This window comes from Engystomops pustulosus, chromosome 3 (assembly GCF_040894005.1).
Source record: "Engystomops pustulosus chromosome 3, aEngPut4.maternal, whole genome shotgun sequence".
Classification (NCBI taxonomy): Eukaryota; Metazoa; Chordata; class Amphibia; order Anura; family Leptodactylidae; genus Engystomops; species Engystomops pustulosus.
Window position 1 is genome coordinate 22,302,275 of NC_092413.1, and position 27,355 is coordinate 22,329,629.

The 27,355-nt window shown below is 41.0% G+C and overlaps 1 protein-coding gene across 4 annotated transcripts in view; it reads left to right on the forward strand.

The window, feature by feature from the left end:
- CAMKMT (calmodulin-lysine N-methyltransferase) overlaps positions 1–27,355 on the forward strand; it is a 265,839-nt gene that overhangs the window by 54,456 nt on the left and 184,028 nt on the right. For 3 of the 4 annotated variants that reach the window (XM_072140279.1, XM_072140281.1, XM_072140282.1), the window contains exon 4: positions 14,392–14,454. The exons of the other annotated variant lie outside the window; for it this stretch is intronic. In XM_072140279.1, the coding sequence (XP_071996380.1) occupies positions 14,392–14,454 (63 nt within the window). The remainder of the gene's footprint in view (positions 1–14,391; positions 14,455–27,355) is intronic. 4 annotated transcript variants of the gene reach the window in all.

Here is a 27,355-nt window from a genome sequence, read left to right on the forward strand (position 1 = left end):
TAGGGACCTCTTATACTTGGGTAGGCTTATACATGAGTATTTATGGTATATGGATTCTGAAATGAATCCGCTCTGATAACTCTTTCCTATGTGCAGCCCATTTATCGGGCCAAGATTTCTGGTGTAGAATTCCATTACACGATGGAGTTATCTCCTCCGAGTAAGAAAATATTCCTGCACCTCGTTATATAGAGATGCATCTTGAGAAGTTTTGCATATGATTTATTGTCATTGTGTGTTATCCACATACAAGTACACGACCATTTACTAATATAACGAGAAGGCGTCTCTTTATGTAACTTCATCCTTGAAGAACAATGGAAATTCAAGAAAGCAACTCGATAGTTCTATGTAATCCGTCTTCAAGGTTCCTTACAACAATCACTCCAAGTAAAATACGTGACGCACCCTGGCCGCTCATGAGGTGGGAGCACGTTGGTTAATCGGTGTCTATGAGCTTCCGAGCAGAGGTCTTCCCGTACCCGAGACAATACAGTATGGCAACTGGAATGACCCATAATAATAATCTGTATTTATATAGCACCATCATATAACGTAGCGCTTTACAAATCATGGGAGACATATACAAATAAAATAAGACATTCTATGAGGATGAGGGGGTGACACAAGAGCTTACAGTCTATGAGGATGAAGGGGGTGACACAAGGGCTTACAGTCTATGAGGATGAGGGGGTGACACAAGAGCTTACAGTCTATGAGGATGAGGGGGTGACACAAGAGCTTACAGTCTATGAGGATGAGGGGGTGACACAAGAGCTTACAGCCTATGAGGATGAGGGGGTGACACAAGAGCTTACAGCCTATGAGGATGAGGGGTGATACAAGAGCTTACAGTCTATGAGGATGAGGGGGTGACACAAGAGCTTACAGTCTATGAGGATGAGGGGGTGACACAAGAGCTTACAGTCTATGAGGATGAGGGGGTGACACAAGAGCTTACAGTCTATGAGGATGAGGGGGTGACACAAGAGCTTACAGTCTATGAGGATGAGGGGGTGACACAAGAGCTTACAGTCTATGAGGATGAGGGGGTGACACAAGAGCTTACAGTCTATGAGGATAAGGGGGTGACACAAGAGCTTACAGTCTATGAGGATGAGGAGGTGACACAAGAGCTTACAGTCTATGAGGATAAGGGGGTGACACAAGGGGTATAAGAGCTGGTATAATAAGGGAATGGAATCAAAATAATTTTATAAATAAAAATACCGCTGCTCTAAACAGCCATGAACCGGCATCTTATATACAAAGTCTAAGGTGAATGTGACTGCAGGAAAACCTGGAGCTTGGGGTCTGGTGTCTACTAAATAACAGATTGGAGGAGGACACAAGATGGGTTACTAAAGGGAGAGTTGGAGTTTAATGCAGTCAGTGAGTGTGATAGATCGGCCTATGTAGATGGGTTTTAAAAACATGTATGAAGCTTTGGAGGTTGGGTATTCGTCTGATTTTTTGGGTTAGTGCATTCCAGAGAATTGGTGCTGCTCGGGAGAAGTCCGAAGTGAGCATTTCGAACTAGACAATTGAATAATCTTGTATTACTAGGAGATAAAAGAGCACAGGTTAGGCAATAGACTGAGATGAGGGAAGAAAGATAAGGAAGTGCAGCATTATACAGAGCTTTGTGGATGAGGGTGATTATTTTAAACTATATTCGGAAGGAGACCAGCAGCCAGTGCAGTGACTGGCACAGACTGGAGGCATCTGTGTAGCTTGGCTGCTGCATTAAGAACAGATTGGAGAGAGTTTAGTGATTGGAAGACCGATTAGTAGGGCGTTACAGTAATCTAGATGAGAGCGAATCAGAGCGACAATTAGCATTTTAGAGGTTGCAATTGTAAGAAATGGGCAGATTCTGGAGATGTTTCTGAGATAATAGAGTCCATAGAGTCTTCCACTTGAATAGCCTATTTCTGATCTGAGCTTTACAATACAATGATTGTCTCTTCTGCAACTTAACATTTACTTCATAAAATTTTGATATCTGAATATTTAACTTTTTTTTAAAGTAAGTTTTTCCTTTCAAATTTTCTGAAAAACCTGAACAAAACTTGTCAAACTAATTTCCCCCAAAGTGTTCAGTGACCGTGAAGATTTGCTTCGGTGTCGAAGGTCACCCTGCGAGCAGTTCCTAAATATCTCCTATGGCCTAATACCACGTCTACTAATCATGACAGGGGATCTTCTGGAAGTCTTAAGAGGCCACGGCATAGGTGACCTGCAACTTGCTGTGAACTCTGCTTTATCCTTTTAAAGGGAATTTAGCTGCTCCCAAATCACTCAGCAGGTAAAGCCATCATTGTGTAGTTATAAAGTATTCACAACAATCTTTTTTTCGTTATGCAAATTAACAAGGAGGTAGGGGAAAACAATGCAATCAGTGGTGGTCCTACTGCTGGGACCCCATACGATGACAAGAACGGACCCTTACAGTCAAAAGAGCTGGGGTCCTCTTCTCACTACTTGAACAAATCAGCAGATCCATGATGCTTTCTTGTGTTTGTGCTCCATACAATAGTATTGGAGCTTAGGAAATTGCTGAGCACAGCGCTTCAGTATATTGGGGCTCCCTTTAAATGTCTACAAGTGTACTGCGGATTGCCTAGGGGAGCGCTGTGCTCTGCAATTTCCACCACTTGCATAGAATTGACTGGAGCTACAGGACGCGTATGCTCATCCTGCCGCTTCAATGAACTCTAGGGGACTCGGCAGATGGACCCCCACCTCTCAGATTGAGATAACCCGTTTAAAGTTGACCAATTTGTACATTAACACTTGACGACTGTCTTCCTTTAAGGGAATATACCATTAAACTCCACCATGATAAACCAGGGACATTACTCATAGATCCAGGCACCGTGGCTACGCTAATCTTCTTATATTTGTTATCCTTGGCCTCCTTCCTTCTAAAATCAACTTTTATAATTATGCTTATGAGTCAGAAGGGCTCTGGGGGGGTTTTACAAGTGAACCTCCATGCTGCAGCTTCACAGGTTGTTACACATCTCCCATTCCCCCTTGCCCTGTGAGCACTTCCACCCTAACTCTAACATGTAATCGCACACAGCGGGAGGGGGGAGGGTATGTGCTTCTTTAGAGTGTAACAGCCTGTGAAGCTACAGGATGGAGGGGCTCTGTTAATGCCCTCCTGCTCATTAGAACAATTTTTAAAAGTTCTGGTATCTGTAAAATTGGGCTTGAGCCTTTTAGAGTGAATCGGGACATATGCTAGCTGCAAAAAAAAAAAAAAAAAATGGCTAGCACATCCTAAAAACATTGGGGCAGATTTACTTACCCGGTCCGTTCGCGATCCAGCGGCGCGTTCTCTGCGGTGGATTCGGGTCCGGCCGGGATTCATCAAGGTAGTTCCTCCGCCGTCCACCAGGTGGCGCTGCTGCGCTGAAAAGCATCTGAACGCACTCAACTTCACCGAGCCGGACCAAGTGAAGGTAAGCGCGTCCCAAGCGACACTTTTGTTGTTTTTAATGCGGCAGTTTTTCCAAATCCGTCGGGTTTTCGCTCGGCCACGCCCCCCGATTTCCGTCGCGTGCATGCCGGCGCAGATGCAACACAATCCGATAGCGTGCGCCAAAATCCCGGGGCAATTCAGTGAAAATCGGCGCAAATCGGAAATATTTGGATAACACGTCGGGAAAAGGCGAATCGGGCCCTTAGTAAATGACCCCCATTGTGGTGTGCATCCAGCCCTTACCACAAGAGGAAAGTCAGTCTTTATCATTATGCAAATGAGGTTCTCCAGGGGTGGGGCCACACCTCCAAGTTCAATGTTTTCTTTTTTCTTCATATATTTATACAGGGGATGTAGATTATTGTGTAAAGCAAAATCACAGGAACAACAAATGGGCTAAATCGGCACACCTCGCCCATGATGCACTCTCGGGGTCATTTGCATTTTGCATAAAAAATTTATAAAAAATCCTCTCTAAAATGACAGCTTTTCTCAACAGCTTATAAAGTACACAATGCAGTTTAACTTTCAGGATACCGGTTAAGCTGGTAGACCCCCTTTAATTTATCACTATTATTGATTTTTTTTTTTCAATCATAACTAGTGAAAAAAAAAAGTTTTTTATAATATAATTTGATAAAAGCGTTTAAAAAAAAAAATTCCTCGAATTTATTAAAATTTTTAACGTTGGTCATTTTAAAATCACGGCAGGCATTTAATCTTTTGGTAAATAAAATACAAAATTTGTCTCGTCCCCAAGTTCTTTCTCTGCATTTTTCCTTTTATCCCATTTTCTTTCTTTTTTTTGTTGTCTGTGATTAGCCCAAGGGTCCTGTAAGGAATGCGAGTAATGTAACCATAATAATGCACATTGCCCAATTGCTTGTGTGTATGATATCGGTTGGGAATGCTAGTGGCTTGACAGGCTATTACCGAAATGTAATGAACAGCTATTTTTAAGAAGAAGAAATCCAAGTTGACAGGTTGGCAATGAAATTCAGCTAGTGGCATAATTTTTATCTTATTTAGTGTGGAGAGTGGATTTCAGTTTAGTTTAAAGAAATTTATATCATAGACGTCATGTAGAAAACATTTTAGCCTCGGTTTTCTCGTACTTCGAGAATCATCGCTACTTGAGCACATGATAAGGTCCGGCGGCGACCGGGGAGTGCGTTCTTATAGTACGTTGCCTTTTATCTCTCTGTACAATAGATAGTCTTTTTGTCAAAGTCTATAAAATGGAGAAAAGTAATGGATATTTCAGATAAAATATGTGTTATATGTCAAGATCTAAGATTTTCCAAAGAACTATAACATTCAGATTTTCTTTTTCTGCTGAATCTCCCACTGCTTGGTTGGTTATTATCGGTAACAGGGTTGGCTCCAGGTTTCATTAGGCCCCTGGGCGACAGAGCCTCAGTGGGCCCCTTTGCAGTGAGCTCAGGGAGCAACATTCAAAATTCAGAAACTAAAACAGACTCCTGTCCTAAAATATTCCCTAGTTTATCATCCCAAACAGCCCCCTCATGGTTATTTTATATAAGCCCCCATCACCCCTATGGATTCATTATATACAGCCTCATTGGACCCCCCCCCCCCCCCCAGCAGCTCTGGGACCTGGCACTTTCCCAGGTTTACCCAGTGCTGGCCCTGATCAGAAAGCCCATATCCTCATGACAGGTTCCTGAAGGAGGCATCTACTCTGATGTATCAATAAAAATCTAAAGCAACAAACGTTTTATTTTAAAGCTATTATATGGCATTCTAAACGTTTTCGGGATGAGCAGACCCTTTGAACCTCAAAATTCTGTTTGGGTTCAGGGCTGAACCCGAACCCCATCAGTATCGGCATCGTTTGTGGGAAACTCTTTAAAGGATATACCTGATAAGGTAGATCTGGTGGCAGGTTCCTGTAATACGTGGCAGCCATGTCCTATTTTAATTAAAACTTTTAGTGGCCCAGAAAATGATGGAAATCTTGTCTTATATATTCAAATTTACTTGATAGGCTGCTGAGAAGCCATAGGAGGTATTGAAAGAGTGGCATGGAAGGCTACTGGGGCATGAAGTAGCTGCAGCTTCTGATCCAGTGTGTGGCTATCTCACGCCCCAATAGTCTCTTTCGATCCCTCCTACGGCTTCTCTTCACGCTGCTCGCTTTAGCTGTGCACGCCACAGCTCTGCGCATGCACAGTAGCTGCAGCTTTGAAGACGAGGTTGTGTTGCTGTAGCTGTGCACACCTGTCTGCAAATCAGGAGCTACTGCACATGCGCAGAACTCCTGCTTCACAGACGAGAGTGAGCCGTATGCTGAAGTGAAGCCAATGGAGGGATCGAAAGAGGCTACTGGGGCTTGGAGGAGCCACCAAACATTTACTCCATGCCCCAGTAGTCTCTCATGTAAATTTGAATATATACAAGACACATTTTTATTAATTTCTGGGCCACAAAAAGTTTAATTAAAAAAAAAAAAAAGGATACGACTGCCAAGTATTACAGGAACCTGCCACCAAATCTACCTTATTAGGTAGATCCATAATGGTAGTTTCCTTTAAATGTAAACTGCATAGCTGCCAGTGCCAGCTGAACCCAAACTTCTGACGGAACTTCAGACTGAAGAACATTGCCGTTTCGGGAATGCTTATCACTATTTTTTACTATAGTAAAATATGGCTCCTTAAGGGAAACCTACCATGAGGAATCTACCATCAGAAGTAGATGCGATAGTAGATTCCTCCTGCTGCCTCTGCCCTAATCTGTAACTTAATAATCCTGGAACCTAATTTAACTTGTTAAAAAACGTAATTTTCGTAATATGTAAATTAACTGCAGAGGCTATTAGGGTGTGGTGTAGCCTTGGCTCCCAGTGCCCGGCCAGGCTAGTACACGCCCCAGTAGCCTCTGCAGTTAATTTACATATTACGAAAATTAAGTTTTTTAACAAGTTAGGTTCCAGGATGATTAAATTACAGATTAGGGCAGAGGCAGGCAGGAAGAAACTTTAAAGGAAAGCTATCATGAGGTATCTACCATCAGACGTAGATGGTAGGTTCCTCATGGTAGGTTTCCTTTAAACACAGGGGAAACCTTCCCCTACTTTATTTTTTGAGCCACTTTATTGTATTACAAGGTTGAATTTTAGGATTAAAAAACCCTTCTGGCATTTCGGATCGATGATGTAATGAGTCGTAGAAAAGGTTGAGCACAAGTCAAGAGGTACACAAGAATTATGGCCTCTTTCTCCAAAGATGAAGGCGAAGTTATCCCGCACCCATAATTAAAGTTTGCAAATCCAACTTTGTTCATTTTCTTAAAGGAAACAGGAGCGCTAATGATGGGTTAAATATATTTCCCCTTTTAACCAGTAGCCTCTGACATGTCATCTCTGGTTTCACAATATTCCTCCAGGCACCTTCTCCATCCCGACTGTGACCCCAGTCTCACCTCTTCTTCTGGTTATGTCTTGTCATTCATACTTACCAGACTTCTCGTGCTGGACTGAGGATGGAATTTCAATCCCTTCCCCAATAGGCCCTTATCCAGTCTCCTTTTAAACTCTCAAGAATCTACTTTCTCCCGAAATCCCTTTTTTCTTACAGAGCCACTAAATACTTACTATACGCTTTTGTTTGTGCTATTTTGTTCCGTTCCTGAATAGCCGGGGCTTAAGGAGGGGACGTTTTAGAAAATTCATGACTTTTACTTTTTTTAAATTGATCTTTTGTTACGCACTTCCTTAAATTTTTTTTTTGTGTTCCTTAAGAATCACAAAGAAATGTAAGATTTTGTGTTGTTTTTTTTTTCCCTTAAATGACATTTAAGTTTGTTTTAATGAAAATTAAATTCCCATGTCAATATTTGTGATGTTTTGGAGAAAATTTTAAAAGTAGGATATAATGGCAGAATCATAAGTACCGTATTTTTTGTACTATAAGGCGCGTTGGATTATAAGGCGCACCATCAATGCCTGCTAAAACGTCTAGGTTCATATATAAGGCGCATCGGATTATAAGGCGCACCTGATTATAAGGATGAATGACCAGCAGGTGGCAGACATGTGCACAGTTCAAGGCAGCTGTTGTCTGTAAGTACGGTTCATATATAAGGCGCACCGGACTATAAGGCGCACCTTTAGATTTCTGAGAAAATCAAAGGATTTATAGTCCGAAAAATACGGTATAATAATGCTAAACTTTTAAATAAATTTTTTAGCGCCATCATATCCCAAAGCACTTTACAAATTGTGGGATGAGTATAAAGAGTAAAGGAAACATTACAAAAAAATAAAATAGTCATCAATTCAGTCAATAAGAATGAGGCCCAGTTAAATACTTTTTGGTATAAATATACTGCTTTAAATAAATCTGCCATCAAAATCCATCATGATAAACCAGGGACATTACTCATAGATCCAGGTACCGGGACTGTGGTAATCTGCTTATATTTGTCATCCATGGCCTCCTTCCTTCTAAAATCAACTTTTTAAATTATGCTTATAAGCCAGAAGTGCTCTAGGGAGCAAGGGAGCAGGGGGAGGGGGAGACATGCTCCTGCACAGTATGTCACTCACGAGTAAGCGCAGTAATATGGTTCTTCGTTACCCAGCCTTCCTTTTTTTTTTTTTTTGTGGATCTGCGAAAATGGAGCACCCATTTTTTTTTAGGTGGAGTGTGCCACACCGACATATGGATCTATTGTGTGCAGCACAAGAACATCACATTCTTGAGAAGGTAGCCTAAAGCTGACATCACTCAAGCATTGTAGAACTTACCAGAGTTTCATCAATCATTCAACAGATTTCAAAGATTTTTTTTAAAATCAATTCTATATTACAGGCGGTCCCCTACTTAAGAACACTCAACTTACATACGACCCCTAGTTACAAACGGACCTCTGGATATTAGTAATTTACTGTACTTTAGTCCTAGGCTACAATAATCAGCTATAACAGTTATCACAGGTGTCTGTAATGAAGATTTAGTGTTAATCCTGGTTCTAATGACAATATTTGGCTGGGATTACAATAATAAAGTATACAGTTCCGACTTACATACAAATTCAACTTAAGAACAAACCTACAGACCCTATCTTGTATGTAACCCGGGGACTGCCTGTATATATATTTATATCAACTTCTATATTTGACCAGTTATGTCTAAACAATGGATCAGTGCCATCAGTCTTTTCTTCTGACCCACAGACTTAAAAGGGACGAACTCGGACAAACCTCACACTGTGGCTCCTCATGGGCCTCCAGCAAGTCTCGCCCACCCCTCCTGAACCGGAAGTAACACTCAGTACTTCTTCTTTACACTTATCAGTACGCTTGAGCCGGAAGTTCTTACTTCTGGTTTAAGAGGGCCTGAAGTAAGGGACCAATCCTCCTGAAGCATACACACTTGAGTTGTCGGAGGGCCAAAAGGATCTGAGAAGAACCTTATAGATGAGTGAATCGGGTTCAGAGGGTGTTATTTTGGCAAGGAAAACAGGACCAAGTAAAGAACCAACCCCCTTGGCTCATTTACATATAGAGATCTTTTTATAGCTTCACTTTCACAGCATAGCTAATTAAAGGGTTTGACCACTTAACCTCATGGTTTTTGTAATGTTGTATAAGTGTGGATGGGGGGGGGGGATATCAGGTAATTTACCAATATACATCTAGTAATAGTTCTGCTCCGCTTTAATTATATGAAATTTGAAGCCTCCTGTCTTTTACCTCATCAGCCGGACATTCCTGTCCATAAAATGGCCGCAGATGGAGGGTCCTGTGATCTCTGCTCTGCCAGGACCTTAAAGGGCATCTTCCACTAGGATGAAGAACTGTATCAAATGAGCAAGAGGTGCTATAGTCTCCATAGGTGTTAATGGAGCCTGAAGCCCCTCAGGCTCATTTGAATACATTCTTTCATCCTGGTGGGAGATGCCCTTTAATCTTAAATTCATGAATGCTATGATAAGGTCCTGGCAGGGCGATTTCTCTTTCTATGAACAATCCCCCTGCCAGAAGCTTGGTCTTATATTCATGAATGCTAATATAAGGTCCTGGCAGGGCGATTGTTCATGGACAGATAAGATCACATGACCCTCCATATGCGGCCATGTTATGGACAGGAATGTCCGGCTGATGAGGTAAAAGACAAGATGCTTTACTTTACATATCCAGAAAGCGGAGCAGAACTATTACTAGATGTATATTGATACATTTCCTAATATCCCCCCCCCCATACACACACACACTTATACAAGTAAAGTGGCCAACCCCTTTAAATCTCTGCATCATTATTAACATCGACCTATGAAGTTTATGCTGTGCGGGTCAGAGTAATATACAAAAATTTTGCTACCGGTTCCCCTTTAATGTCTGTAAACGTGTCAGAAATTTGTCTACACACAGGAATGTTTGCAATTATTTTTCTAGTACTAAAGAAATTTCCTTTTTAACTTTTTTTTTTTTTTCTTTGATTGGAGCCGTCCATGTTGGCATGTGCGCATTTGTCTATGAAATTCATCGGAGATCAGAGCTATGGAGATACTTCGACACACAGAAATATCATTTAATCTTCACACTTTACTTCCCTTAATAGAATCCTCTGTGCTTTAAAATCATTCTTGATGCGTTCCCCTAAATAGACCAGAGGTGCGGGTGTATTTTCTGGCAGAATGCAGTGTTAGGAGACTGTTTCGAAGTTCAGAGGGCATTTTACTCGTTTTTTTTTTTTCACAAATTCATTTAAGTACCAGTCTTAGCCATTGCTTTAACTGGGGCAGACAACCATACAAATGACTTGAGATAAAATGAAAATAATGGACTAAGCTGGGTGCCGGGGGTGGTAGTTACACTGCGTGCACATCAGTAAGCATTCAGTGTTATTCTATGCTAATGTAAGTCTGATAGATCAGCTTTCGCTTTTAGCCTGGGGGACCATTAACCACTAGAAGCTAGGTCAGACTGATACTGCCAGGCAGGCGTCTCCTAGTGGTGCGCCATACTTGTGAACGACAGTCAGCCTGAAACGGTAAACACTGGTGAAATGTAGTCATGTCGGGACGAGGGTCTTTGTTTTATGAGTCGCTTGGTACATGTCTATAGTCTAGGATATCAATCACAAGATAACAAAAAACTCTCTGTATTTTTACACCCGTTTTTTTTTTTTTGTTTCCCTATTTTACATATATAACTGTATCTTAAAAAATAATGGGGCAGATTTACTTACCCGGTCCTGTCACGTTATCCAGTGGCGCGATCCGGCGATTCACTAAGGTCGTGTGCCCGATGTCCACCAGGTATCGCTGTTGCGCCAAGGTATGCCGGAGTTCACCAACCTTCCCGGTGCATGTGAGTACCGTATATACTCGAGTATAAGCCAACCCGAGTATAAGCCGAGGCCCCTAATTTTACCACAAAATACTGGGAAAACCTATTGACTCGAGTATAAGCCGAGGGTGGGAAATGCATTGGTCACAGCCCCCCCAGTATATAGCCAGCCAACCCCTGCCCCAGTGTATATAGCTAGCCAGCCAACCCCTGCCCCCCCAGTATATAGCCTGCCAGCCCCTGCCCCCCCAGTATATAGCCTGCCAGCCCCTGCCCCCCCAGTATATAGCCTGCCAGCCCCTGCCCCCCCAGTATATAGCCTGCCAGCCCCTGCCCCCCCAGTATATAGCCTGTCAACCCCTGCCCCCACAGTATATAGCCTGAAGCCTGAAGATCGCACAGAAGATATACAGGGGTCGCCGGAAAAGTGAGTTTAGATATATTTATTTTTTTGACTCGAGTATAAGCCGAGTTTGGGTTTTTCAGCACATTTTTTGTGCTGAAAAACTAGGCTTATACTTGAGTATATAAGGTAATTGATTTTGCGACACAATTCGGTTTTTAAATTCCTCTGTTTTTCCGAATCCGTCGGGTTTTCCGACGGCCACGCCCCCCCCCCCGGTTTCTAACGCGTGTAAGCCGGCGTGTTTGCACCGAAATCTGATTGCGTGCGCCAAAATCCCGGCGGAATTCGACACAAAACGGAATTATTCGGGGAAACCCGACGAAAGTGCGGCCGTGGAGCCTTTAGTAAATGAGCCCCACTGTGTGAGAGGCACACAGGGAGAGATAGATATATAGAAAGATATATATAAAATATTTTTTTTGTTACCCTGTTCTATTTGGTTATAACAAAGAGCTGTTATTTACTATCCTGGGCAATGCTGGGATCTACAGCTGGTAATACCTATAAATACCAATACAATTTGTGATCAATACTAAATAGAAATTTGCTATTTGGTAATTATGGTTTATGAGTCACTGTAGGGAAAAACGGAGCACTTAGAGTTTGAGTCACATTTTACCCAATGTTGATATATTAGGTCACTGTTCCCTGTATCACTATGTCTTGCATTCATTTCTCACAGATTCTACGAGGGAATTATGGGGGAAACAATGGTTGTATTTACACCACATTCTATATTATGAAGGTTTAGAAGTATTTCTTCTGGGGATGGCATCACACAGTTTATCAATGGATTCAGAACAATGGTCCTCACTGACACACGAAGTCCTTGTAAGTGGCATTGTTGTACCCTGAAACAAAAGATGTAGGTCCATATTCATAGAGTATTTAAAAAATAAACCCTCACACAAGTCATGTAAATTTAGAAAAGGTCTAATTCTGTGTTCTGCATGATGAATGAAGCCTTTTGATGTGACCACCATGAGGTGCAGGGGGACATCCCAGCAAGGATACTCCATACTGTCATCTCGGTTTTGGAGGTTATGTTATTGACACCGCTACATTGTACTCATTATCTTCTTCTATTGAACACTTTTAAAGCTTAGTTTTATTAAAGATGGGGACGTAAAGGTCATAGTGGAATAAATAACTATAGAGATGAATACACAATGGAAAAATCTCGCTCCAGCTCAAGGACTTTGTGATGTGTACCTTGAGGTGAATTTGTACAACGGAATGAAGGGTTTTGACTGTCATAGAAAACCCATCTTATAAAATTCTCTAACTTTTGTTGATCAAAAGATGGTGTGAAGGTTAAACCATAAAGGAGCAACTAAGATGTTTTCTCACTTTGGAGACCCCCATCGTCATATACTCTAAAACCCAGCTCATACTTTGCAAATTTGTTGTGTACGTTTTGATACTGTTTTGAAGAATCAGTCAATACGTGCCAGTCTGCTCTTTTAGTTGCTCTTATAGTTAAAGAGAACCCGTCAGACAAATTAACCCCCAAAACTAAATATATTTTCATAAGCTGCCATTGGATACCATTACCCCTATCCCTTCATTGTCCCTCTAAATGTCTGTAAACTTAAACAATCATCCACCCTTAAACACCCTGTAGCCTGTGTGTGTATATGAGATACTCCTATACAAATGACGGACAGCCTGTATAACGGTGTGACACTCCTTTTGCTGTCTGCCTCTATGTGCTTCCTGGTGCTTGCGCCCCCTGCAGCTTGCGTGTATAGCAGAACATGTCAGGTACTTGTGTAGCTGATGTCTGTGCCTCTCACATGTGTATAGCAGAACATGTCAGATACTTGTGTAGCTGATGTCTGTGTCTCTCACGTGTGTATAGCAGAACATGTCAGGCACTTGTGTAGCTGATGTCTGTGTCTCTCACATGTGTATATCAGGACATGTCAGGTACTTGTGTAGCTGATGTCTGTGTCTCTCACATGTGTATAGCAGAACATGTCAGGTACTTGTGTAGCTGATGTCTGTGTCTCTCACATGTGTATAGCAGAACATGTCAGGTACTTTTGTAGCTGATGTCTGTGTCTCTCACATGTGTATAGCAGAACATGTCAGATACTTGTGTAGCTGATGTCTGTGTCTCTCACATGTGTATACCAGAACATGTCAGATACTTGTTTAGCTGATGTCTGTGTCACTCACATGTGTATAAGAGAAGAGACGATGTCAGGTACTTGTGTAGCTGATGTCTGTGTCTCTCACATGTGTATATGAGAAGAGAGATGTCAGGTACTTGTGTAGCTGATGTCTGTTTCTCTCACAGGCAGCAGATAAAGCACAGACACTAGCAATGCTTTACTATACATTACAACCAGACATGATCAGGGGGAGGAGAGGGGATGGATAACGGGGGTTAATTCTCTTTCTCTCTCCATGTGACCAGCCTCATTTACATAATAAAGAAAATTATTATTTTACAATGATTAATGTATGAATTAAAGGCTTTGATGGAATCCTTATCAACATCTCCAACAGGTAGTGATGACAGAATTACTTAGAGACCTGATGACAGGTGTCCTTTAAGACTTCAGAATTAGAGGTTAGAGGAGCAATATATGTTCTTGACCTTTATGTACTATTACTTTTACCACTAGAAAGTTCAGAGCTTATGCTTTTGTTTTCCCACTTGAAAGAATTGGTGGTAGCCAAACTCTTTCTAAATATTCTTTAGGCTCCATGGTCATAATAGTCAAAGTAGAGTGGTTCCACCTCTGAGGACCTGGATTGTCCTTGACAAAACAGAAATGGCCCATTTAGCTATAAGGGTTGTAGAGGTGGTGAAATGTACTTTTTAAATGTATTTTCTTGGATTCAATTTGAATGAGAGAGTTGCAACCATCCACGTGACTGATGGACATGGTGGCTTTAGAAGTTCATTAATGGAGGTGGTGGATCCATATCTTTCTCATATTAATGACTTACCCGAAGGATGGACAACAATGAAGATACAAGGAACAAATTTCGCAATGGCGTACAGATTCCGAAGCTGTACATGTCCAATTAAAGTTCAGGTTACAATAAAGATAAAAGTAACAACACATTACAATGGCTGGTAGAGGGAGGGGCATAATTAGCAGCCTGGAGTGCCGGACATGTCGTCCCCGCACTCCGAGCTTCTAATTATATGTTTTTTTCTAGATGATCCTGACGTGTCAAGCTTAGAGAAGGACACAGCCGGGATTAACATCAAGAAGAGCATAGGTAAGTAGTTTACTATGTCTACCAGCTAGTGGTAGATGTCCTTTAAACCATTGGCTCCAGGCCATTTGAAGATCATGTCAGTGTTACCGCTGTAAACTATATTGGAAGACCTTACAAATCAACACACCGTCTAATGTGTAAGAGGTTGTTCTGCCCTTCTCTCAAAGCCTCCACTAAAAGTGTGCATGAGGCATTGATCCACCACTAGAGGAGTCATGTAGAGGCTTAATCAATTCAGAGCACACACACTTGGCCAATCCAAGTGTATGCGTGTTTGGGGTAACTTTTGTATGTTCTCAATATCCACCATGGCTGGGAATAAGGATCACACTTTTGGATCCTTTTTACCTTGAGTATATTAGCCACCATTGCATGTGTCTGATAGTGTTGTGCCCATTTAAAGCCCACATGTTTGTCTGTTTCTAGTGCACATGAGTAAGAGCTAACGTATGTGTATTAGGAGATCCAGAATGTTGTCGGTGACTTATGTGGAGAAATGAGCATCACACTGTCTGATCCTATGTCCTTTGGGAGATAAGCCACCTCTAAAGGTGTCCGTGGACAGATTTGGCACAACTAATGGTGTCCATGGACAGATTTGGCACAACTTAAGGTGTCCATGACAGATTTGGCACAACTAAAGATGTCCATGGACAGATTTGGCACAACTAAAGGTGCCCATGGAGAAGTTAGTCACTACTAAAGGTGTCCATGGAAAGATTTTCACCACTGAAAGTTTCCATGAACAGAATGATCATAGAGATATTAGCCACCACTTAAGATGTCCATTCGGAGATTAGCCAACTCTAAAGGTATCCATGGAGAATTAAGCCACCACTAAAGGTATCCATGGAGAGTTAAGCCACCACTACAGGTATCCATGAAGAGCTTAGACACCACTTAAGTTGTTGGATAGTGGTTGAGCCTACCACACACGCTTCTCCAACCCATGCGCTACTATGTTTGAGGACAAGTTTTGTGCAGAGAAGTTTTTAAGTAATAACAATACAAAGAGTATAGTCAACCTTACTAGAGAGAGCAGTTTAGTTGTTATTAACACTCGTTGACTTGAGAAGAGATGAAATGTCCCCAGGTGTCTCTGTAATGCTCAGCTTTGACATAAACGCTGAAGTAATTCAGCAGGTCTATTTTAAGCTTTGCTCAGTGTCGGCCTTCCGCTCACACAAGACGTGGCTTGTGAGTTGCCTTTATAAAGAGATTATAAAATAAAAACCGTATACATTTACAGTCTGCTAAAGTAAAAGGGCAGAACTTCTTCATGATCCATTTGGAGACATTTTCCATGCATTTTGTCCTCGGGGCAGCAATGTATTAGTGCTCGTCTTGAGAAGATATTGTAATTTCGGTGCTATATCCTCACGAGAAAATTACAGTTTTTGAATAGTATCTATAAAGTGCTTTCAGAATGAAGACACTGGGGAGATTGTGAAATTCTGTACTAAATGAATCCGAAAGTATTGTCATTATTAATACTGTAATCTATTCCAATCCCTAAAATGGAAGCGGCTTCAATTTAAAGGTCGGGTAATGTCACAAGTGGAGTTTCGCGTACGTGTATCCCAGTGTGTTGCCAATTTTAGCAATACATGTATACTCGTATATGTATGTGTAAAAGGACTTCAATTATATTCAACATTTAACTTTTTACATTTGGGATGAAAATCGGGCATTAAAGGGAACCTGTCATAAGCAATTGACCTAATAAGCCACTACCAGCATATTGTCAGGCAGTGTAACACCACCTAGATTTGTTTCTTTCATGGTCCAGTGCGGTGGCATCATCCTGAAAATCAACTTTAAAGTGAGATATATATTGGTTGTATTAAGTCAAGGAGGAGGAGTTTTAACACTGGAGTCAAAGTGGGGAACACTGAAAGTCGCCTCCTCTGTGATTGACATCATGCATCGGACATCAGGAGATCTGTTTAGTGATATCTCTGTATGCAGGACCATCAATTAGAGAAGGGCGCTTTATGAGGAAGAGAGAGCTTGACTTCAGTGTTAAACTCTCCTCCTCCTTGACTTTATACAGCTAACTTGCATCTTACTTCAAAGTAGATTTTCTGGATGATGCCACCACACTGGGCCATGAAAGAAACAAGTTCTGGACGGTGTTCAGCTGCTTATCAACATACTGGTAGTGGTGTAAGAAGTCAATTTCTGCTGACAGGTTCCCTTTAAGATGCAGATGTTTGAATGATGGGCACAATAATAGGTAGAAGTGCTTGGGTAGAGGCTGCAGGTAGGGGCTGCAGTGTAACATGGGCCAACTGATCTGACTTAAGGCTACTCTTGAGATCATCATCTAATTTGCCACCTGGGATTCGCTATGGATTTTGGGTATCAACAGATCGTAGCTTTAGGAGGAGCCTCAGATAAGTTACGTCTATCCTACCAGGGTCTTGCTTGGCACCAAAAGACAGAGCAGATAAATGTATATGGACACCATTGAAAGACACTAGTAAATTAGGAACCTTATTGCTCAGGCACCTTCACATAGGGTAAGGTGCCTTAGCAACCCTAGGTGAATTGTCATTAGAGTGAAGTGTGCCTTCTGCCAGCACTAAAGATCACATAATTGTGTCAGATACTGGACAATAATTTTGTATTTATGAGGCCTGTCAGAATAAGGCCCACAATAAGTGCCCGGGTAGAGGCTGCAGGTAGGTTTACCACTGATCTGACTTGTTGTAACCTCAGTCAATTTCCATCTAACCTACTGGGGTCTACTTGGGCAGCCAACGGACAGGCAGAAGGCCTTGACCTTCATCAGACCTTCATCAGACAAAGGCTACATTCAGACGCACGTGTGGTGGTGGGCACACATTGGCGCATGGGAGAGGAGGAGTGGGTGAGTGCTGCCCGCCCCTCTCCATAGAGATACACGGCGTCGTAATACGGGGAATTATAGGACATGTCCTATCTTTTCCTGGGTACAGAATGGTACGGTGCCTCGCGTATGGTGCACTACACCGCTCTGTACTGCACCGTGCGCCCATTGCTGGCCGTATATATGTCCCCCAACAGTCGTTGGCCATGGCAACCACAGCTCCCTTTTAAAATATTCATGAGCACTGGTAAAATGAAAGCAGAGCTGTAATTGGTTGTCATGGCAAACTAAGAACCTTCTTGCTCTTAGACCGCTAAATCTGAACCATTCTATCCATAACACACCAATTCTCCAAAGTCTTTAAAGTGGATGTCTCTCTTCCTTTTTTTTTCTGGAATAGTCAATAGAATAGAACAATAATCCAACATTACCCCTGACCCTTGCATTCTGGAACAAAGTGGCAACTGTTTAGATTCTCTGCAGCGCCCCCAGAGGATAAATAAACTATTACACATTTCACTTATAAATACGAACTTCTAAATTCTTTTTTATGACTCCAGTATTAATAGCCCTGGTGTTTGGATTGCTGAAAGTTTTATATTGCCTATTATGACACCCTGAGGTAGATTTACATTAATAGACAATAGTGATTTAGCAGGCCTCAAAGGTTTTTTTCATTTTAAGGATTGGGTTAGATTACTGCTTAATAATGTAAGTGTTTAATTGGGTGACCTGCTATAACCTGGGCCAAGATAGAACAATACATTGATAGATTTAAGCGAATGGGGACTTAAATCTATCTATCTATCTATCTCATATCTATCTATCTATCTATCTATCTATCTATCTCATATCTATCTATCTATCTATCTATCTATCTCATATCTATCTATCTATCTATCTATCTATCTATCTATCTCATATCTATCTATCTATCATCTTATCTATCTATCTCTCTCTCATATCTGTCTATCTCTCTCATATCTATCTATCTATCTATCTATCCATCTCTCATATCTATCTCTCTCTCTCTCTCTCTCTCTCTCTCTCTCTCTCATATCTATCTATCTATCTATCTATCTATCTATCTATCTATCTCATATCTATCTCTCTCATATCTATTTATTTATCTCATATCTATCTATCTCCTATCTATCTCATATCTATCTATCTATCTATCTATCTATCTATCTATCTATCTATCTCATATCTATCTATCTATCTCATATCTATCTATCTATCTATCTATCTCATATCTATCTATCTATCTATCTATCTCATATCTATCTATCTATCTATTCCATATCTATCATCTTATCTATCTATCTCTCTCTCATATCTGTCTATCTCTCTCATATCTATCTATCTATCTATCTATCTATCTATCCATCTCTCATATCTATCTCTCTCTCTCTCTCTCTCATATCTATCTATCTATCTCATATCTATCTCTCTCATATCTATTTATTTATCTCATATCTATCTCCTATCTATCTCCTATCTATCTCCTATCTATCTCCTATCTATCTCCTATCTATCTCCTATCTATCTCCTATCTATCTCATATCTATCTCATATCTATCTATCTATCTATCTATCTATCTATCTATCTATCTCATATCTATCTATCTATCTATCTATCTCATATCTATCTATCTATCTATCTATCTCATATCTATCTATCTCATATCTATCTATCTATCTATCTATCTATCTATCTATCCCATATCTATCTATCTCATATCTATCTCATATCTATCTCATATCTATCTATCTATCTATCTATCTATCTATCTATCTATCTATCTCATATCTATCTATCTATCTCATATCTATCTATCTATCTATCTCATATCTATCTATCTATCCCATATCTATCTATCTCATATCTATCTCATATCTATCTATCTCATATCTATCTCATATCTATCTATCTCATATCTATCTCATATCTATCTATCTATCTCATATCTATCTCATATTTATCTATCTGTCCATCTCTCTCTCATATCCATCTATCTAGCTTGTCACACAACATTTATATAATCTCATTAGTCTGTATTCCTGCCTATTTTCATGCCTGTGTGACGGTGATTACTCCTGTCCCGCATCCTCCTCATCCTTGTCTCTTCTATTCCAATGACTTAATATATTATTTATGTTTTCTTGTCCAATTTACTGGTTCAGTCCCAATTAATCTAACACCTGCAAATCAGCAAGACTTCCCCGGTGGCTGCCAGAAAGCCGGAGAAGATTGACATCTATTACCCACAATCTCATTTTCTGCAAAAAACTGAAATGAATTGCAAAGTTTCGAGGGTCATGTTTTGCTACCCTAAAGCACCTTGATACTTTTTTTCCCCCCTTCATACAGAAGTTAGTGTTTTCCTTTACAAAACATGGAAAAGCTTTTAAACTAATGTATTTGAAGTAAATTTGCAGTAAAAGTGAGGACACCTGCTGTTAGGAAAAGTGCTTGCAGATTTGGTACACTTATCCTTTCCCCACCAGAAGGAACTAACAAGCATAAACGCAGTACCCCCGAAGCCCTATAGATGGCAGCAGCTACTGTAAATTTACACGCCTCAACTTTTTACCAAGATGTGGAAAAGCGGAGAAAAAACTGACGGATCTTCTTTGAAATCCGATAGCGGCGCAAGTTTTTGGTTTCCTTTTTAACAGATTTTAAGTAGCTTATCTTTTCTTAAAAGTCCTATGTCACACTTTTAATTACATATCACCCGATAACCCGAGAGGAGGTGGGAGGCCAAGTGCACGACACAGGCTTTTTATGTTTTATGGCAGGAGTTGTCCCCCAGGTAGGTGGCTATAAATTATTACGGTTACTGTAAAATCAAGGAAGAAACAAAGGAGCGCAAAATGTGGCTTTGTGGTTGATTCTTGGCGCTATTCCTCCCCCAAATGTTACATTTTACAGAACAGAAGTCGTGAGACACTTATAAGAACCAAATTCTATCTATCTATCTATCTATCTAGAAGAAGTAAAATCCAAGTCAGCACAATCTTATGGACTCCTAATAAGGAGGGGTGCAGCGCCCACAAAGGTTCTGGCTTGATCCTCTTGTAGCTAAATAAAGTAAAAAGCGGGCAGCACTCCGTGGTTCAAAATTTCAAAATAAAAGGTGAACTTTATTGAACAAGTGGCGACGTTTCGGTGTGATGAAGGTGTTACACACCGAAACGTCGCCACTTGTTCAATAAAGTTCACCTTTTATTTTGAAATTTTGAACCATGGAGTGCTGCCCGCTTTTTACTTTATTTATCTATTTATCTATCTATCTCTCCAAGCCCAACGGAACCCATTATAGTTAATAGTGTCTTTTACACACAGTATCAGGCAGGGGCCACCAGTTTTTTAATTGTTTTGCTCCTTTGATAGTTTCCAAAAAATTAATTCATCAATTCATGTAGCTGTCATGTATTTTTTTTTCTTTTAATTACATATCTATCTTGCAGCGTATTATAGAGCAGGAGGGGCTGAGCACATTGTATATACTGTCCTATCTGCAGGTAGTATGTTATAGAGCAGGAGGAGCTGAGCATATTGTACATAGTGTCCTATCTGCAGGAAGCATGTAGTAGAGCAGGAGGAGCTGAGCAGATTGTACATAGTGTCCTATCTGCAGGCAGCATGTTATAGAGCAGGAGGAGCTGAGCAGATTGTACACAGTGTCCTATCTGCAGGCAGAATATTGTGGAGCAGGGGAAGCTGGGCAGATTCTACATAGTATCCACCTGCAGGTAGCAGGTTATAGAGCAGGAGGAGCTGAGCAGATTGTACATAGTGTCCTATCTGCAGGCAGCATGTTATAAAGCAGGAGGAGCTGAGCAGGTTGTACATAGTGTCCTATCTGCAGGCAACATGTTACAAATTATCATCAAAACATGTAAGGTATCTGCTTGTATCCTGGATGTATTACTAGTCTTGCTTGTAGTGCTCAGGCATATTTGGGAACTTGCCCGGGCTCTGAAATATCCTCCAAAAACAAAAAGTTTTGTTGGGTAAAAAAAGTTTCATATTTGACGTCTAGATCCACTTTTTTACATAAGTAGGCGAGTATCGGTGCATTTCAGCTTTGCCGATTCCTGTAATGTGCCTTCGGGTAGTTTGCCCTGTGTGGTTTGCAGTGTGAACTAGTTGCTTGGGGCAAAAAGTTAACGGAAATCCCACAATGCAATGCAGCGTAATAGCACAAGATCGCCAGACTTCTAGATCTCACTTTGGTTGGACACGGAGAATAAGTCGTGGATTGCAAAATTGACTAAACTTGTGCAGAATCTGGAATCTGAAAACCTCCCCCAGGTTGTGTAATGTTTTTAGGAGAGTTCAGAAGGTCTGAAATACAAAGTATTAATCCAGTGCCTTGTGTTCCTCCATGTGAAGAGCTTTTCTGATGGAGTCAGGACCGTGCCACGGGTACAGGACCCGGCTGCATGACTGCGGGCAAGGTCCCTTATCTCCTCATGGCACAAGCACAATGCGAGATGATAATCTATAATAAGGGTTCAGGGGGTTCATTTTCCTTCTCTCGACTGTGAGAGGTTTTGAGGACAATGTAAAGTTCATACATAGAATATGGGAAGATGTATATCTCAGATAGAAATGTACACGGACTACAGACAGGATCCGTCATTTGTTGTTATATTTACTTAAAGTGACCCTCTCTATCCAGCAAAATAAACATTAGACTAAAGAGGCAGAGTTTAGCATGTTATAGAGCAGGAAGAGCTGAGCAGATGGTTCGTAGTTTACAGGCAGTCCCCTGGTTACATACAAGATAGGGTCTGTAGGTTTGTTCTCAAGTTGAATCTGTACATAAGTCGAAACTGTATATTTTATAATGGTAGATCAAGACAAAAATGTTTTGCCCCAGTGACAATTGGAGTTTCAAAATTTTTTGCTGTAATGGGACCAAGGATTATCAATAAAGCTTCATTACAGACACCTTACAGCTGATCATTGCAGCCTGGGACTATAGTAACATCCAGAGAAGTCACCAGAGGTCACAGTGGGCAGAGGGGTCTGTCTTTAACTATGGGTCGCCTGTAAGTTGGGTGTTCTTAAGTAGGGGACCGCCGATATTATCTGCAGGCAGCATGTTATAGAGCAGGGGGAGCTGAGCAGATTGTAGCATGTAATAGAGCAGTTGGTGCTGGACAGATCTTGCATAATAATAATAATTCTTTATTTATATAGCGCACACAGATTACACAGCGCTGCACAGAGTTTGCCAAATCAGTCCCTACTGGGGCTCACAATCTAATCAACCTACCAGTATGATTTTGAGTGTTGGAGGTAACGGGAGGACCTGGAGGAAACCCACGCAAACACAGAGAGAACATACAAACTCTTTGCAGCTGTCGACCTGGATGGAACTTGAACCCTGGACCCCATTGCTGCAAGGCTGTAGTGCTAACCACTGAGCCACCGTGCTGCCCTACATAGAGCAGGAGGAGCTGAGCAGATTGTACACAGTGTCCTATCTGCAGGCAGCATGTTATAGAGCAGGGGGGGGCTAAGTAGATTGTACATAGTGTCCTATATGTAGACAGCTTGTTATAGAACAGGAGATGCTAAGTAGATTGTACATAGTGTCCTTGATAAGTTGGTTACTCCCATCACACCCTTAACGGCAGCTAGGTCTCCTCCTCCCAACAGCTAGGTCTCCTCCTCCCAACAGCTAGGTCTCCTCCTCCCAACAGCTAGGTCTCCTCCTCCCAACAGCTAGGTCTCCTCCTCCCAACAGCTAGGTCTCCTCCTCCCAACAGCTAGGTCTCCTCCTCCCAACAGCTAGGTCTCCTCCTCCCAACAGCTAGGTCTCCTCCTCCCAGCATCTAGGTCTCCTCCTAGCAGCTAGGTCTCCTCCCAGAAGCTAGGTCTCCTCCCAGAAGCTAGGTCTCCTCCCAGCAGCTAGGTTTCCTCCTCCCAGCAGCTAGGTTTCCTCCTCCCAGAAGCTAGGTTTCCTCCCCCCAGCAGCTAGGTCTCCTCCCCCCAGCAGCTTGGTCATCTCCCAGCAGCTAGGTCTTTTCCCAGGAGCTCTGCAAGGACTACAAAGCCAAAGTTACAGACTACACATGGCAAAGCGTTAAGAAAGTGAAGATGAAAAGTCACATAATGACTAAAAAAAGTGTCAGTCCTCATCTACACGCACTGGAACACCGATTCCTGCAAAGTTTTTTAGTAGCTCGTGTAAGACACAGAATTTTTGCTTAAAATTTAAATCTTGCTTTTAGAGTTAGCGAAACATGCACGTCTCAGGGAAGGAATAAGCTCTTCTTCAGGTCACCTAATGTGGCCTTATTGTGGGAGTTGGCCTTTCCCTGGTCGGTGTTGACCTTTACCCTGGCAGGCCTTACCCTGATGGGTGTTAAACAGTAAAAATTTAGTTTAATGTATTATCCACCCTGGACTTGGATTATTTCAGTAGCTCTTTTACATAAGCACTTCATTTAACCAGTCGTTAGATATGAGCAGACCCGAGCTTTAAGTTCTGTGTCGTCCGGTCGCCAGCTCCGCCTACCGTGGGCATGTTGCTTGATGGGATGCATAGCAGCCAATCAGGCAGCTTTACACCCCCTATCAACTAGGCATGGCTGTGATTGGCAGGCTGTGTCCACCAAATATTCTCCTGGCCAATCATAACCAAGTCTAGATGCAAGGGGTTTAAAGCTGTCCGATTGGCTGCTCTACAACATGCCCACGTTAGGCGGAGCTGGCGACCAGATGGCACCAAACTTAAAGTTCGGGTCTGCTCAAGTCTTATGACAGGTTAAATGAAGTGCTTACGTAAAAGAGCTACTAAAATAATCCAAGTCCAGAGTGGATTAAAAAAAATTTGTTAAAAAATACTGTTTTCTTACACTAATGTATTATTATTAAAACTATTATTTATCTTTGTTTCAAGCAGGATTAGTGCTTTTTAGTACAGTAAATGGTTTATTTTATATGATATTTTTATGATTTTACCTTTTAGTTGTTTTACTTATATCATTTTTAGTTTCTTTGGGTCTTTACTTTTTTTGGCTCAGAAAGCTTTTTTTTTTTTTTTTTTTCACGGTCCACTTGCGCCTATTTTGATTTTAATGCCATCAAATTTTCCTTTTAATGATAAAGATAGGTGCCATTGTATTTTTACACCGGGAGTGACATGACATTGTGCTCATTGTCGAGCAGTCACCTGGCTGTCCTTTTTTCTCGAAAGAAATCAGTGATACGCGACTTAAGAGGCTGCCAAGTAAGTTGAGAAATGTTACATTAAAAAGCATGTTGTTTGCTTGTGCATTTGGAAATTCTATTCAATTTGTGGCAATTTCGAGTTATTTTTCTGTCACTTTGTATTTTCTTTTCAACCTGACATACAGGAAAAAAAAAAAAACCTCGACTGGAAGGAAAAAAAAAATGTAAATAATGAAAATAAAAGTCATAAAAAAACCCACCATCCCTTGGGGTTTAAGTCAGAGATGTCAGCAGTCAAGAGCAGGAGGTGCAGCATGCAGTAATCTTGGGTCATAAAAATGTCAATTTCCCGTGACTCATGTGCCGTGTTTTTCACTCAATTGTCTTGTTAAGATACCTGCGCTTCCTCGTCGTGATTCATTTATTTCTAAGCAGATGTACTTGACATGAGACAACTTGAGGAGTGACACGGATTCTCTACTGTTGGTTTTATGTGTATTGTAGCTGCGGCAATGTAAGGTAATGTAAAGCACTAATAGCAGGGAAGTCACTTCGAGGGGTTATCCACTGTGGAGTGCTTTATCCTTCCTGGTGCCCATTTGCCTATCCATTGAATTGCAACGGTGTGCCCAACTTTAGGTGACATGGTCTTCTGCTCCCAAGAGACAATAAATCATTACATCATGCAGGCATGTGATGGTTTCAAAAGGTTTTACTGAAGAGATCCAGTCCCTGAGTCACTGCTGTCGGCGTAAAAGACTGATTTGGCTGGATCTTCTCAGTACATAGTAATATCTATATATCTTTCTGTCTTTCTTTCTATCTCTATCTATCTATCTCCTATATATCCCCTATATATCTATCTCCGATATATCATCTATCTATCTATCTATTTATCTATCGATCTCATATCTATCTATCCATCTATCTGTAAACTGATCTAAGAGAGGTCCAATGGGTCATTATCCTATTGAGCAGTCCAGCTTAAACATGAGTGTCTGTGTCTCTCACATGTGTATAGCAGGACCTGTCAGATGCTTGTGGAGTTGATATCTATGTCTCACACTTGTGTATAGCAGAGCATGTCAGGTACCTGTGTAGCTGATGTCTGTGTCTCACATGTGTATAGCAGAACATGTCAGGCACTTGTGTAGCTGATGTCTGTGTCTCTCACATGTGTATAGCAGAACATGTCAGGCACTTGTGTAGCTGATGTCTGTGTCTCACACGTGTATAGCAGAACATGTCAGGTACTTGTGTAGCTGATGTCTGTGTCTCACATGTGTATAGCAGAAAATGTCAGGTACTTGTATAGCTGATGTCTGTCTCACACATGTGTATAGCAGGACATGTCAGGTACTTGTGTAGCTGATGTCTGTGTGTCACATGTGTATAGCAGAACATGTCAGGCACTTGTATATCTGATGTCTGTGTCTCACACATGTGTATAGCAAGACATGTCAGGCACTTGTGTAGCTGATGTCTGTGTCTCTCACGTGTATAGCAGGACATGTTAGGTACTTGTGTAGCTGATGTCTGTCTCACACATGTGTATAGCAGGACATGTCAGGTACTTGTGTAGCTGATGTCTGTGTCTTACACATGTGTATAGGAGAACATGTCAGGCATTTGTGTAGCTGATGTCTGTGTCTCTCACATGTGTATAGCAGAACATGTCAGGCACTTGTATAGCTGATGCTTGTGTCTCACACATGTGTATAGCAGAACATGTCAGGTATTTGTGTAGCTGATGTCTGTGTCTCTCACATGTGTATAGCAGAACATGTCAGGTACTTGTGTAGCTCAGGTTTGTGTCTCTCACAGGCAGCAGATAAAGCACAGACACTGGCAATTCTTTACTATACATTACACCCAGACATGAGCAGGGGGAAGAGAGGGGAGGGGTAACAGGGTTGGCATCACTGCCTCTGACCATGTGACCAGCCTCATTTACATAATGAGGGAGGGAGGGAGGAGGACTCTAGGTCCTAGGAATATAGTGAAAATGAGTCCTGCCCCTCCCATCAGGTTCTGCACCTTGCATTATCCAATGAAATAGCTGTGACTGGAGTTTTTAACCTTTTAAGGGTTAAGAATAGAACATTTTTAAATTTTATAACTATAAATAATGATATTTTTTTTTTCTAGATTTATATATCAACAACAAAAAGTACTTTTGGAATGTATCCATCAACCTAAACACACACATACTGAATCCCATATGCACAGACTAGTTAGACCCAGATGGCAGGGGCTGTGTGACTGCCGCCCTCGGGAAGTCATTCCATGCCTCCTGCCAAATCCACATTAATATGACCTTGTATTCCTGGTGAGCGGGCACTGGAGTATCTCCAACAGTGACACATCTATCTATCTATCTATCTATCTATCTATCTATCTATCTCCTATCTATCTATTATATATCTCATATCTATCTATCTATCTATCTATTATATATCTCATATCTATCTGTTATATATCTCATATCTATCTATCTATCTATCTATCTATCTATCTATCTATCTATCTATCTCCTATCTATCTATTATATATCTCATATCTATCTATCTATCTATCTATTATATATCTCATATCTATCTGTTATATATCTCATATCTATCTATCTATCTATCTATCTATCTATCTATCTATCTATCTATCTATCTCCTATCTATCTATTATATATCTCATATCTATCTGTTATATATCTCATATCTATCTATCTATCTATCTATCTATCTATCTATCTATCTCATATCTATCTCCTATTTATCATGTATCTACTGCATATCTATCTTTCTATCTATCTATCTATCTATCTATCTATCTATCTACAAAAAGTAGAGTTCAAG